This window comes from Fringilla coelebs (assembly GCF_963513975.1).
Source record: "Fringilla coelebs genome assembly, chromosome: 14".
NCBI classification, from domain to species: domain Eukaryota; kingdom Metazoa; phylum Chordata; class Aves; order Passeriformes; family Fringillidae; genus Fringilla; species Fringilla coelebs.
This window is the reverse complement of record NC_140040.1, coordinates 2,400,166-2,414,194: the sequence shown is the minus strand read 5'-3', so window position 1 is coordinate 2,414,194 and position 14,029 is coordinate 2,400,166. Positions and strand designations below refer to the sequence as shown.

At 51.5% G+C, this 14,029-nt stretch overlaps 1 protein-coding gene across 1 annotated transcript; it reads right to left on the bottom strand.

The window, feature by feature from the left end:
- Positions 1-6,639: 6,639 nt before the first annotated feature.
- Positions 6,640-13,495, bottom strand: IRF8 (interferon regulatory factor 8; the record flags this gene model as incomplete). Its single annotated transcript, XM_084215153.1, has 8 exons — positions 6,640-6,810; positions 7,531-7,646; positions 8,201-8,587; positions 9,586-9,633; positions 9,904-10,015; positions 10,427-10,515; positions 11,490-11,673; positions 13,322-13,495. 8 exons carry the CDS (start codon positions 13,493-13,495, stop codon positions 6,640-6,642), a joined length of 1,281 nt encoding a protein of 426 aa, XP_084071279.1.
- Positions 13,496-14,029: the final 534 nt, after the last annotated feature.

The window sequence follows — 14,029 nt, the reverse complement described above, 5'->3', positions numbered from 1 at the left end:
TTTTGAGCAGGCTGGTCCAATGGAAGGTATTCCAGCCTTCAGAGAGAGGTTGGAGTGAGAAGAGCTTTAAAGTCCCTTCCAACCCAAATCCTTCCACGTTTCTATGATTTGCATTTCTCTGAAAAACACCCAGCACAGAGTAAGGAGGTTTTACATAATCCATGTGAATTATTCTCTCAGCAAGAGCTGGAGCAACTCTTCTGAACACCCAACTACATTCACACATTGGGGTGAAAAGAAGGAAAAGGAATATTTCTCCAGCTTGGAGTATTTTTTTATTTATTTTTAACCACCACATTGCAAAGACCTCCTTGTGCAATGGCCTGAAATGCCCTTTTGCTTCTTCCCATTTCCATTTTTAGGGCTGACACCAAATCCTTCTAAGGAAGAGCAGCAGAGGCCCAGGTTACCTGGTGGCTCAGGGGCACCCAGACACACAAAACTCTCAGGCTGATTTTTATGGCTGCTCGGTGCATCCGGGCGTTTCGCTATCACAAACAAATCACCCGCAATAAAAACAGGTCAGAGCAGGACACAGCCCCTGAGCTCATGCAGGCTGAGGGGGAAGGGAGGGGATTTCAGCCTGGACTGGGTCTCATACCAAACCCAAAGTTCTGCACAAATATCGCCGTGTTTCTCCCCGTCCCTGTGCTGTCTCTGCTGCTGCTGTTTCTGCTGTTTTCAGCAGCTGGGGTTCAGGCACAGACCTGCAGAGGGAGAGGGCACCTGTCGGAAGCTGATTCTGGAAATTGAGTGGCTGTCACGTTTTCTGGGGTTTGGGATCTCCTTTCCTCTGCACAAGACCTTCCTGCAGCCAAGTCCAGCTTGAGGAATTCCTGCAGCTTCAGCCTCCTCACCCTCAGCTCTTCCCAACACCTCCTCTTCCTTCTTTTGATGGAGCTGAGGAGGTGCCTTTGGCCAATCCTTGTGTTGCCTCTACAGCTCTGACCTCACGGTTTGGCCCTTGAACCAAGCCCCACCACCCACCCAAACCAAAAGGCACCTGAAAGGAGTCACGTGAAACCATGTCAAAAAAAAACCAGACACAAAATGGGGCAAAGCCCTTGAGATCCACCAAAGTCAGCTCTGGATGGGTTTGGCTGACAGGTTTCCATCACAAATCATCATCCTTGGCCATAAAACCACCACCCAGGGGGGTATAAAACCCTTTGGAAGAGGAGGTGGGAGCCCCCATGGACCTTTCCTGCCTTCCCAAGGCATCCTACTTCCAGAGCCCGTGAGGAGGGGGCTGCTCCCAGATTACAACAGGTTTCCACCACAAATCATCATCCTTGGCCATAAAACCACCCAAGGGGATATAAGCAGGATTTCTTTTCTTTGGAAAAGGAAGGTGGAGCCTCCATGGAGCTTTCCTGCCTTCCCAAGGCGACACCCAGCTGCCCATGAGGAGGGGGCTGCTCCCACATTTACAACACACAGCCAGGAAGAGCCTGGAGGAGCTGGCTCTGGGCAGGCTGCAGTGCTGAAAGGGGGGCATTGAGCAATCAGCCCAGTTGGAGAGGCTGGTGTCTAGAAATAAAAAGTGACTGTTTGTTTTCTAACGCCTGGAGCGGCGCCTGGGGGGGCCGGTGCCAGGCGGGGGCAGGTTGGAGGAAGCAGCTGGAGCTGGTGGCTCTTGGATCCCCGAGCAGTTCAACCGTGAGCTGGGACCTGCCACTGCCTTGTGGTCACAGAGCACTGGATGGAGATGCCTGCAGAGCTTTTCCTCTGTCTCCAGGTGGAGACGGGGTAAATCTCAGGATTTAGCTGGGATAAACCTCGCCTTCCTCCTGGCCAGCCGACCGAGCTTGTTCTTCACGTGAATTTGGCACTGGGTGACGCCTCACACTGGGTTTCAGGCATGTGGGAGGGGTGGATGGACACTTGTTGTCCTCGTGGATGCTGAATTCTTCTCCTGAAGCCACCCTCTGTGGTGCTTTTGGCGTTTGGAGAGGAGCAGGTCCTGCGTGCCCCTCACCAAACTCCAGAAATACATCATGAACAAGATTAATACAACCCAGGATATAACCCAGCTCGTTTTCTCCCAAGGAAAATGCTTCCCAGAGGTCCAGCTGCCTTCCAGCCACAAATCTCAGGAAAAAAGGTTGGTTTTGGACCCAAATTACATCCCTGAGTCAGTGAGCAAAACATCAAGGGACTGCAGTGTTGATCACATCCTTTGCAGCACCCAGAAATCAAAATGTTCCTCTACCATGGAGTAGACATCTTTAGGCTGGAAAATCTTAGAAAATTCCCCCAAATTTCCTGCCCTGGTCCACCCTTCCCTGCCAGATGTCAGGAGGATTTGGTAAGCACATGGCTCCTTCCCAAATATTCTTGAGGGAACCCTGGATGTCCTGCAAGCTGAAGTTTCCTTCATGGAAACTAACCTCCACTCTCCTTCCCATGTGGAACCTTTTGCTCCTGAAGGCAGGAGTTCAGCCTGGGCAGCTCCCAGAAATTCCCTTCCCGTTCCCACAGGCCCTCCTGGGACACCAGGAGATACCTTGACATCAAGCAGGAGTTTGATGGTGCTGCTGCTCAGACTCCAAGTGTGGGAAACCACCAAAAAAAGCAGCAAGAATTTTAGGGAGGGCAGTCCGAGCATCTCATTTGTGCTCCACTGTCCTGCTACACCAGGAGCATCACTCAGTGGAGGGGATGCAGGAGATAAATCACCCACAGAGCTTGGGCACAGGGTCCTCAGCCAAAAACTTGGGCCACTTTTGGGACCTGGCAGCAGACAAGCCACTGGCAGAGAGGAGCCGACACTGGCACTGAGGTTTCACTTCGGGGAGGTGACAGAGAGGAACCCAAATGAACAGAAACCAACGAAAGTATTTGAGTCACCAGCCACCCAAAACCACCAAGGCAGGGCACAGCTGCAGCAGCAGCTCCCTGGAGCTGCCCAGAGCCCAGCAAGGTGCAGGGATGGGTGCCCAGGATGCAGGCACTGCCTCTGGATCGGGGCTCTTCCTGAGCCCACCAGCTCCCCAGCTGGGGATGGCTGTGCCATTCCTGCCTGGCTTGCAGGAAAAGCGAGAGACGTGCAGGAATTCCTTCTGGAATCCCACAAAAGCCACGGTGACTCTGGGCCAGAGCACTCCTGGGTGAAATCACTGCACTCACCTGGAAATCTGTGCTGGAACATCAGCCTTGGAGGCTTCCTCATGATGAGGGAACCCAGCTTAGTCCCAAACCCAACCCAAACCCAGACATTAAACCCAAGCCCAGCACTTCTGTGACCCCTACCCACAATCATGTCCCCACTTCCTTACCCTTCCTGCATCCCACTGGCTCCTTCCCAGCCCCTCCTCACCCACCAGGTATTTCCCCTTGGAATCTCTGTGGGATGGAAGCCACGGTGCTGGTTGAGGTCCCAGACCGAGCTGTGGGCTCTGAGGAACGCTGGCAGCACCAAAAATAACCAGAACAGCACAAAAATAACCAGTGCAGCACAAGGCACCTCAGCTCCCCACGGCTCCGCCGCGGTCTGGGGTGGAAATTGAAAGAGCCCTGGGCAGGAGCAGGTGGCTCCAGGCGGGCACAAGGTGGTGGTTTCTGAGGAAGGACTTGGCCCTGCACATCTGGGGAAACCACGAGTGGGGTTTCTGGTGCCCCAGGCTCCAGCCCATCATGAGTTGTTCCAGCACAGCCCACAGAGGGTACCTCAGTCCCACCTCCACCCTGCCAGGGCACACAGGCGATGCCTCAGGTTTTAGATCTTAAATTTTTCCCATTCTGTGCTGCTTTAGTGTGTGGGTCTGGGCTCACATCAGGGGGTGCTGAGCTCTGTGCACAGAGCAGGGAGACAAAACAATTCCTGCTCCAGCTGGGCACCAAGGACAAATGACCCAAATCTCAGCCCAGGAGCACAAACCCCGTGGGCTGGAGAGAGAAAAACAAGCAGGGTGGGACTGCAGGGGCTAAAGCTGGGATGGGACAATGAACTGCAAGGTGCAAATGGAGCAGAACTGATCCCAGGGAGAGACCCCGTGCCCGGCCGGGCATTTTGGGAACATTTTGGTTCATCTTGGGTTCATTTTGGGACCATTTTGGTTCACCTTGGGTTCATTTTGGGGCCATTTTGGTTCACCTTGGGTTCATTTTGGGACCATTTTGGTTCACCTTGGGCGCAGCCCTGGCTGGGCCCTTGTGCTGCCCAAGGTGGATCCATGGAGGAGATCCTTTTAATAAATCCCTGCTTTATTCTGCACCTCTGCCCAGGCTCTGTTCCAGCTCAGCCTTCCCACGGCATCACCAGGCACCAGCTCCCCACCAGCAGGGCTGGGGCAAGCATGAAGGAATCCCCTCAATCCTCATGTTTGATTACAAAGTTCCAGCTGCTTCTCCCATCTCAGGGCACCCCCCTAGAGCAGAACCCCGAGAAATCTGGATGGAGAAGTGTCCCGGTTTCTGCTGGGAGAGAGCTCATTTTCCTCCCAGCAGGGATGAACAAGTGCAGCACCTGCTCCCCTTCACTTTTACTCCTCTCTCCCTTTCATCACAATTACCACACTTGGTATTTTTATAATTGGAATCCCTGAACTCTTTTCATTGGAAGGGACCTTAAAGTGCAACTCATTCCCCCCCTGCCATGGGCAGGGATGCCTTCCACTGTTCCAGATTGCTCCCAGCACCATCAGACCTTGCCTTGATATTTCCAGGGATCCAGGGGCAGCCACAGCTTCTCTGGGCACCCCGTGCCAGACCCTCAGCTCCCTCATAGGGAAGAATTCCTGCCCAAAGTTAAGAATTTCTTCCAAATATTAAAATGTTCTCAATCCACAGGGCTTTTCTTCCCAATTCCCCTCCCCCTGAAGGGGTACCAGGGAATGAGGGAGGCACCTGGCTGTCTGTCAGCTGGGATTACACCATGAGAGGACAGAGGGGAAACGCTCCCATTTCCCATGGGAAAAGGAAAAAAGGAAGTTTTTGGACACAACCATAAAGAACTGCCCCCACCCCGTGACCCTGAAGCATCACACCCAGCTCAGTGCTGTGGCAGATGAGCAGGGACACATCCTCCTCCTCCTCCCTGGAATGAAGGCTCTCCAAGTGACCCTATTTCCCTCCCTCCACTGCATGACAGCATCTTTGACTCATTTCTTTCTGCCTGGAGGTGAATCCAGCAAGAGGAAGGAGGTGACAAAGGCTTAACACAGACCCCACCACAGGTAAAACCAAACTAGGGGCAAGTCAGAGGTCCCAGACTCCCCCCAGAAGCTCTGAGACCCCACCCATTGCACCCAAAAACCACATGGCAAGAGAAATACAAAATATAGCACTTTAATTGCAGGGAGATATAAAAATTGACTCCAAAAACTAACAAACCTCAGGCATACAATAAATAGGCAGCTTTGGTGGCACGCACACGTGTGCAGCCCTGCTCTGGGAGGCACCAGCAGCTCCCCAGAGCTGGGGGCACACAGAGGCTGTGAAAATCAGGATTTACACATGGATGACACTGCCTGGACACGCCTGGGAGAGCCCCACACGTGTGTTTGGGAGGGTGAAGCCAAGCTATTCACACTACGCTGCAATCTTGAAAAATTAAAATTCTGTATATTTATATAAACTCTGGCTCTGGTCAGGAAAAATTAAGATTCCCAAGTTTTCATATTCAATATTTACATATAGAATCTCTGCACGGGTTTCCAAATTTCAATCCACTTTGGCGTGAAAGAGAAACACGTAAATCTCACAGCAAAAATGAAGAGGAATTTCAGGAGTTCTCTTTGGGAGGCACACCCTGCCTTCCACCAGCAGGACTCTTTGAAGGGGGAAAGCTGATTCCTGGATATAATTTCCTAAATTTGAGCATTCTGAGGCTTTTCCAAGAGTCACCTCCTATCGAATTGCTGCTCTCAGCAAGGTCTGAATTGCAGATTGTTGGGGCAGGTGGTTACAGCTGCTGGTTTTTGGTTCTGCCTGACTGGCCATTAACAAAGGCAACACAAAGCAAAGCCAGCCCTGACCCTCCTGCACAGCTTGGATGTCCCCCAGCCATGAGCTACAGACAGTCCTGGGACTAGAAAAGTCACTTTTATCATCAGTTCTTTACAGGACAAACACTGAACATCCAACCTGCTTGCTCATGGCAATTTTCACCACTGGATTTAGATAGACTCTGCACTGGAAACAGCAAAGAAGCAAACCCAACTTCCCAAAAGAAAAAAAAAAAAGGAGCAGAAAATAAAAAAAAAGGAGCGGAAAATAAAAAAAAAAAGGAGCAAGAAAAAAAAGGAAAATAATAATTAAAAAAGGAGGAAAATAATAATTAAAAAAAGAAAAAAATAATAATAAAAAAAGGAAAAAAATAATAATAAAAAAAAGAGGAAAATGAAAATATGAAAATATAAAAAGGAGGAAAATGAAAATATAAAAAGGAGGAAAATGAAAATATAAAAAGGAGGAAAATGAAAATATAAAAAGGAGGAAAAATAAGAAATTAAGAAAATTTAAGAAAAAAAAAATATATAAGGAAAAAATAAGAAAAAAATAAGGAAAAAAGAGGAAAAAATAAGAAAAAAATTAAGAAAAAAGGACACTTTTTAGTGTCACTTTTTCAGACACTTAGGCACTGGTGGGAGCAGTCTGGGTGTGGCCAGGCCAGCCCAGCAGGGGCAGGGCACAGGCTCACACGGCGATCTGCTGGCTCTCCCGGAAGAGCGGCCGGGGTGTGCAGATGTCCTGGAAGATCCGGTAGCCCTGCTCGTGCTGGGGCTCCTCAGCCATGGGCAGCATGGGGCTGGAGCTGCAGCTCTTGCCAGCCTCGTCCACCACCTGCCTCAGGTACAGCTGCTCCACCTGGACACGGGAAAAAGGGCAGGGATTGAGTGAGGAGTGAACTCCTGGGGCATCAGGACAGGCTGGGGGTGTCCCAGCACATCCAGGGTGATCCATCCAGGACAGCAAGAGGTGACAAGGTCAGGAGCTGTGCAGGAGGCACAGGACCAGTCTCTGGACCTGACAGACCTGGTGGGTCTCTGCTTGCTCAGGAGGGGATGCCACACCCTCCCTGTGCCCTCCCTGTCACATCCCTGCTGGCCCAAGAGGCTCCAAAAGCTCCTGTCCTGAGCCTTCTCAACCCTACAGCTGCTTCTCCAAGGAGAAGTTTCTGGCCAGAGCCATGAGGACTGACCCCATATCCCACCCCCTTTTTCCCTCTCCCACTGCTGCCAATCACAGCTGTTGACCACATCACTGGCTGGTCTCAAATCCACCACTCCAGGGATTTACTTCCCCATTTCCCACAGGAAAAGGCAGAAGCCCCAGTGCCAATGCAGGATCAGGAGGAAGAGGAAAGATTTCCCTTTGGTTCACCAAACTCATGCCCTTAGGGAGCTTCATTTGCAAACCCAGCTCCAGGAATTTGATCATCAGCAGCCCAAGCATCTCTCAGGAGGCTGTGGAAAAGCCTCTTCCACCCCAGCCCAGGCACCCAAATGCCCCGTGGCTGCAGGGGTGGGGCTCTGCTGGCAGAATTCCCACCCTGCCTGGGTCCCTTTTCCTCCCAGCCCCCCATACCTGGACAAGGATGAGTTTACACCTCAGGGGCACGGCGTCTGGGAACTCCTCCCCGAAGCACAGCATCACCCTGCTGTCTGGGAAGCGGCCCTGGTTGTTGTAGTACTGCTGCAGCTCTGCGAGGACAGAGGAAAACTGGGAATTTGCCCTCCAGAGGCTTTGTTGCACATCCCTGGGACCAAGCACCCCGCAAGGAAGCCGTGGGCTCGAGCAAAGCCACCAGTTTGGAATTTGCCACGTGACCCCAAACACCCCATTATCCTTCCCTAGGTCTGGTAGTGTCACCGGCTCATCCTTGGGAACCCAGCAGGGAGGGATTCAATAGGTGTGAGGAAAAAGGGCTCCACCCTTTTGACCCCACCACAGGGCTCAAGGGGTCCCATGCTGGGTTCAAGCTCCAGAAACCCTCTGGGCATTGTCCCAAGGCTTTGGGATCCCAGAATTTCCTCAGCTTTCCCAGGGACTTTCTGGCCAGAGTCATACCCCTGTTCTCCCATCTCCTCCTCCACCCTCCTGAAGGTTTCCCCACCCCAGACTGCTGCCCCCAGGACTGTCCACCACATCTGCTGGCTGATCACCCTCAACCACCCAACGCAGGGCTTTATTTCCCACAGGAAAGAGCAGAAATCCCAACAAAAAATTTAAAAAAAATCAGGAGGCTCCTACAAACCTCGGAAGAACAAGTTGGTGTCAAAGATCTTCACCACGTCCTCCCGGTCCAGTTTGTTGGGCCGGTCCTTGTAGGCCATGGTGTTGCCACTCCAGAAGACCCTGCCCTGGCACAGCCTCTTGATGAAGATGCCCTGCTTGTTGCTGTGCAGGAGGACACCCCTCTCCAGGTGGCCAAAGAGCTTCCTGGTGATCTGCTTCTGGCGGTCGTTCTGGATGGCGTCGGCCGAGGGGAACCGCACGTGCTCCAGGGCATCGGGGGCGTAGAGCTTCTCCCCGTGGCCCGAGGGCTGCCCCAGGGAGATCCTGCAGCCCTCAGAGCACGAGGTGCTGACGTGGCCCACCAGCCTCCCGCTGTAGTAGAAGCTGATCACCATCTGGGAATAACCTGGGAGGTGAGGGACGCGCACGTCTCATCAGGGAGGGACAAAGCCGATCCTCGCTGCCCTGCCCCAATCCCAAATTGTCACCAACATGTTTTATGAAAAATGCTTTCCTCGGGATTTTTCTCCTGAGAAGCTGTGAGGCCTCAGGAACAAATGTAAACAATGATTGTTTGCTGCTGTGGGATGCAGCAGGTGGATCTGGGATTGGTCTCATGTGGTTGTTTCTAATTCATGGCCAATCCCAGTCCAGCTGTCCACACTGTCTCAATCACAGACAAACCTTTGTTATTCATTCTTTTTCTATTCTCAGCCAGCCTTCTGATGAAATCCTTTCTTCCATTCTTTCAGTATAGTTTTTAATAAAATATATATCATAAAATTATAAACCAAGCCTTCTGAACATGGAGTCAACTTTCTCGCCTCTTCCCTCATCCTGGGACCCCTGCAATCACCATCACACCAAATCTCCTGGGAGCGGCTCTCTCTTGGTGGAGGTCCAGCAAGAGTTCCCAGTATTACAGGATCATGGAGTGTTGGGGTCAGAAGGGACCTCTGGACCACCCAGTCCAAGCCCTCTGCCCAGGTAGGGTCACCTGGAGCAGGTGACACAGGAGCAAATCCAGGTGGGATTTGTTCCATGAATTCCTCTCTGAATGTCTCCAGGGAGAGAAATTCCACAACTCCACTCTGACACCCTCCATGGGAAGTTTTCCCTCCCATTGAGGTGGAACTTCTGGTGGTTTGGTTTGGTTTCAAACCCATTGAACCTCTCCCTCCTGCCTTTGCTCCACACTCCCCCCATCCCAAAGGCTGCCCGGTCCCAGCTGCTGCTCTCTGCCCCCATGCCACCAGGCAGGATTCATCCCAGCATGGAAATGGGGATAACCAGGAGGGTGCAGCACCTCCCAAACCCAAAGCAAAGCCTCCCTGAAGGTGGGGGACAGAGTCAGAGCCACCTCAAACAGAGAGGGGCACCTGCTGGCCAGGTGAGGTGCCTTACCTGAGTGATACTGCTCATAGCTGGAGTATCCATTCATCAGGGGCAACGCTGTGGGCACAGAAAGCCAGGCTGAGCCTGCATTCCCAAATCTCAATCCCCCAGCTCCCCTCACCAGCCCCCTCATTTTCTGCCCCAGGTTTCCCAGCTCTCACATGGGAAATGCCAGCAAAATCTGCCAGCTGGATTTCTTCATGAGTATTTCAAACATTCTTAATAAGGAAACTAAAAAAAACTGCTCCCCATTCTGTATCTCTGCACAGGAAGACTTTTCCTGCCCCAAAAACCTCCCAAACACCACACAAGCTGTTGGCTACGTACCAGGGCTGGGCTGCTGCACCCACCAGTCGGGTACTGGGGGGTTCCTGCAGGTCTCCTGGGGGGGTGAGGGGCTCCTCTTGATGATGCCCAGGTACTCATCCACACAGGAGGGCTGTGGGACAGCAGACACCAGGATCAGAGCAGGTTTGATGCCCCCAGCGAGGCACTTGGAGCACTCAGGGAGGGCCCAAATGAAATCACCAGCCAATTTTGGGGGGTTGGGAAGACCAAGTCTGGCATTGCCCAGGTTGTACATCTGAATAAGAGCCTCAAGGGCTACAGAGGGCAAGCAGCCAGGTGTGACAAGGCCAAGGAGGGGCACAGAGCTGTGACAGAGCCATCCCCAGTGAGGCTCTCTCCCAGCTGGATGCACAAGGAAAGCAGGAGCCAGCATCAGAACCTGGTGTGCTGCTGCTGGCTCGCCTGAAGGAGCTGCAGACCCAGCCCTGCCGCTTTGCAGGGGCAATCTGGGGAAGGCAGCACCTCCCCAAAGCCCTGCACCTGCAGCCAGGTGGGGCCTCACCTCTTTGATGAGGTCGTCGATGGCAGAGGAGCTGCAGTCCATCTCGGTGACATCGTTCAGGCTGCTCCCGTTGGCCACCCCTGCTTTGCCTGCAGGGAGAGGGGGGGCTGCACTCAGAATACCCACACTGGCCAAGCACAGCTCATCCTGCAGGGTTTGGGAAGCCTCTCACCCAGTGAAAGTGGTGAAAGCAGGAACCACAGCAGAGCCATGAAACAGCACCTTGGAGAGGCTCACAGCCCCTCCAGAGCTGCTTGTTTGGGGCCAAAAATCACTTTACAACTCATTTCCACCCCACACAGGGACCAGCAGCAAGAGAAATCAAAAGCCTGACTGGTGACAGAGACAGAGCTGGAGCAGAGGAGAATGTTTGGGGTTTTTTTGAGCACCCCAGAGACTGGGGCTGGGGCTGCTGCTTCTCTTTTTTCCATCAGCCACCCCAGGGCAGTGGTGCTGCTGGTGGGAACCTGCAGTGCCATTTGCATAGTGGCAGCACAGCTCCTGTGTGAACGGGCTGGAGGGGACAGAGATGCTAAAGGCAGATTTCCTGACTGCAAAATCATGCTTTATTTTTGCAAGTTTTTAACTTAAAAAAAAAAAAAAAAAAGGACAAAGAACACATGCTCCCCTAACCACAGAGAGAGTTATAGTTAGTGTGAGCTGAGCCACACCGGACATCAGAGCAGCTCTCTGCAAAATTATTGCTCCTCCAGCAAAAAGAGGGATTTATTGCAGCTCCCCACCATCCTCACAGGACAGGGGTTGGGAGGAAAAAAAGAGGTTGAGGCTCATGTCCCTCCCCCAGGCAGGGAAGGTGGAATTTGCCCCTACAACATCCTCAGGGGGTGGGAGCTCCCATGAGTCTGCAGCTGTCCCACATTTCCTAGGGGTTTAAGGGGTTAAAAAACCCAAGCCTGGCCTTTCTCCTGCCCTCCCTGTCACCCCAGGGGACACCTGCAGAGCGGGACAAGCACAGAGCACAGAGCAGGGGCTGGCCAGGGAGCAGAGCTGCGCTCCCAGCACGGACCCGGGGCAGGGCTCACTCCCTTCCTGGGGCACTCACACTTCTGCTCCTCCTCTGGCACGATCCTGTAGACCTTGTAGGGCTCGGAGATGTCCAGCTGGGACCTGTCTGTCACCTCCTCAAAGTCTGGGCTCTTGTTCAGGGCGCAGCGGAGCCGCGTCTTCCACGTGGCCGGCTCGGCTTTGTCACCCTCCTTGAACTTGCCTTTGAAAACAGCCCAGGCCTAAAGCAAAGAATGAGAAAAACCTAAGAAAATCCTCCCTGTGAGCCCTACAAAGCCTCTCAGGGAGGAAGAGCTGAGGTTGCAGAGAGCATTTTGCATCTTGCAGCCTCTCGAGCATCTCTGGGGGATTTGCTGTTTCGCTCCTAGACTGCGGCCACCTGCACAGCCACCACACCTGGGGGGGTTTGGGGTGCAGAGCAGCACTGCCTGCCTCAGAAATGCAGAAAAGGCTTGCAAAAGCCAGGTTTTCAAAAAGCAGAGGTCAAAATCATCACTTGAGGGTTCACTTCTGCACCTACAGGTCAGAAGCACGAGGAATCGCTGCTCAAAAATCAAAATAAACCTCATTTCCCAGCTCCTGACTAATTAATAAATAAAATTGGTTTCCCTAAGATCAGAACATCATTTGTCCTTTTAGTAGAGGAACATATTTTACCACTGAAGGATTAATGAAAAACATTACATGTTTTTTTAAATACAGATTGATTTCTTTTACAGAGATTTCTATATTTTCAGAGGGCTGAGTTCAAGGCTATCCTCATAACTCAGCGCTCCCAAACCAGTTCTTACTGAAATTAAACTCCTTCAGCAGTACATATACTTGGAAGTGGGGTCAGAGGGAAGGGAATTCCTGGGGAAAACCTGAACTTTTTGCTTCAGGATGGTATTTTCCCATTTTTTCCAAAACTGGAAACCCCGCTTCAGTGACATCCATCCTTCCCACCTACAGAGTCTTTTTATGGTTTTTTTAACATAAACCCAGTATTTTATCATCAAGCTCATGAGAAGTTTAGAGCAGGTCAAAAGCTGCTTCTGACATCACAACTGAATTCAAACACACTGAAAACAAACCTAAAACTGTCCTAAATTTTGATGAAAAGGAGTAAATCATCCCCCCAAAAAAAGCCAGGAGACCAACTGCAGCATCTCCTGCAAGGATTAGAGACACAAAATCCAGAGACAGTATGGCCATGTCCCACAAAGGGACAAAACCAGCAGCACAGAGCCCAGGAACTCTCAGAATCTCTGCTGGGCAGAGCGACTCCGAGATGTGTACAAGCTTCTTTTTCCCAGCCTGGCAGTCGAAGAAGGAGTCAGGATTTTTGTGTTCTCGTTCTCAAGGTTGTTTATTATTCGTCATCCATACCATTCTTTCTCTGACCTGCTGAGGTCTGTCTGGCAGGTCGGGTTGAGGCACACTGGTGTTGTCTTTTACACTAAAAACTACCTGTACATTATTTACCATAACTTCCCAATACCCATCACCTGTGTTATACAGGGAGCTTCTACCTTAAACCAACCCAAAGGTGCCAACATCACAGCAGAAGACAGAGGCCAAGAGGAAGAAGGAGAAAGACAGAACACGCACAGATCCCTCCATCTTGCCCCCTGAGCCCCCATTCTAAAAACCCCAAAATTCCACATTTTCACCCTGTGATGAACTCACTGTCATTCTACTCAAAGTTTCTTGAACTGTAATCCTTCATATAAATGTTGGTGATTGTTTTTCCTGTGGGTCAAGACCAAAGGCACGGGGGTCTTGCCAAGGTCTCTGAGCCCCCCCTTGGCAGGGTCTCGAGCCCTCCAGGGCAGCCAGAGGGATTTCCTGGATTCCAACGAGGAACCACCAAGAAAAGACATTGCCTACCTTGAAAATAGAAGCATCCACCTCCTGGTTGTAGTCCTGCTTGCCGGCGTGCTTCCAGGGGATGCGGAACATGGACTTGTCCTCGTTCTCCCAGATGAGCCCCGCGTAGAGCTCGCTGTCGATCTGCTCGATCAGCCACTGCCGCAGCCGCCGCCCGCCGTTCCTGTCGCACATCCTGCGGGGGCAGAAAGGCACAGCTTGCCATTGCCTTTTCTCAAATATTCCAGTGAATATCGCAGGTGCTGTGTTAGAAAGTTGCGCTGCGTTGGTTTTCTTGAGTAGCGCGTTAAATGTTGTTTTAGGTTACAGTGTTAAAATAGAAAATTGCTACGTTAGATACTCTTTTTAAAGGCTCACACCGAGATGGCGGCCACGGGACACCTGAATCTTTCAGAGAAAGAGAATTTATCAGAATTCTCTTATCAGAGGAAACGAACTTCTTCCTGCTTCGCTCAGCCCTGAAGACGCCGTCAGGATTCAGAGGAAGAAGCTGACACTGACCAGACAGAATCCTGTGTTTGAATGGAATTGATGCATCATGGATGAGGTGTATGAATGTGCAACATGTTATTGCTTTTAAGGGTTAATCCTCTGTTAACGTGGGTCTCTTTTCAGGCTTATTTTACCCAGAAAGAGGTACCCATACTGTCTGTAACTCTTTGTTTCTATTGTCTCTAATTCAAATTGTCCAAATTATTATTACTCTAA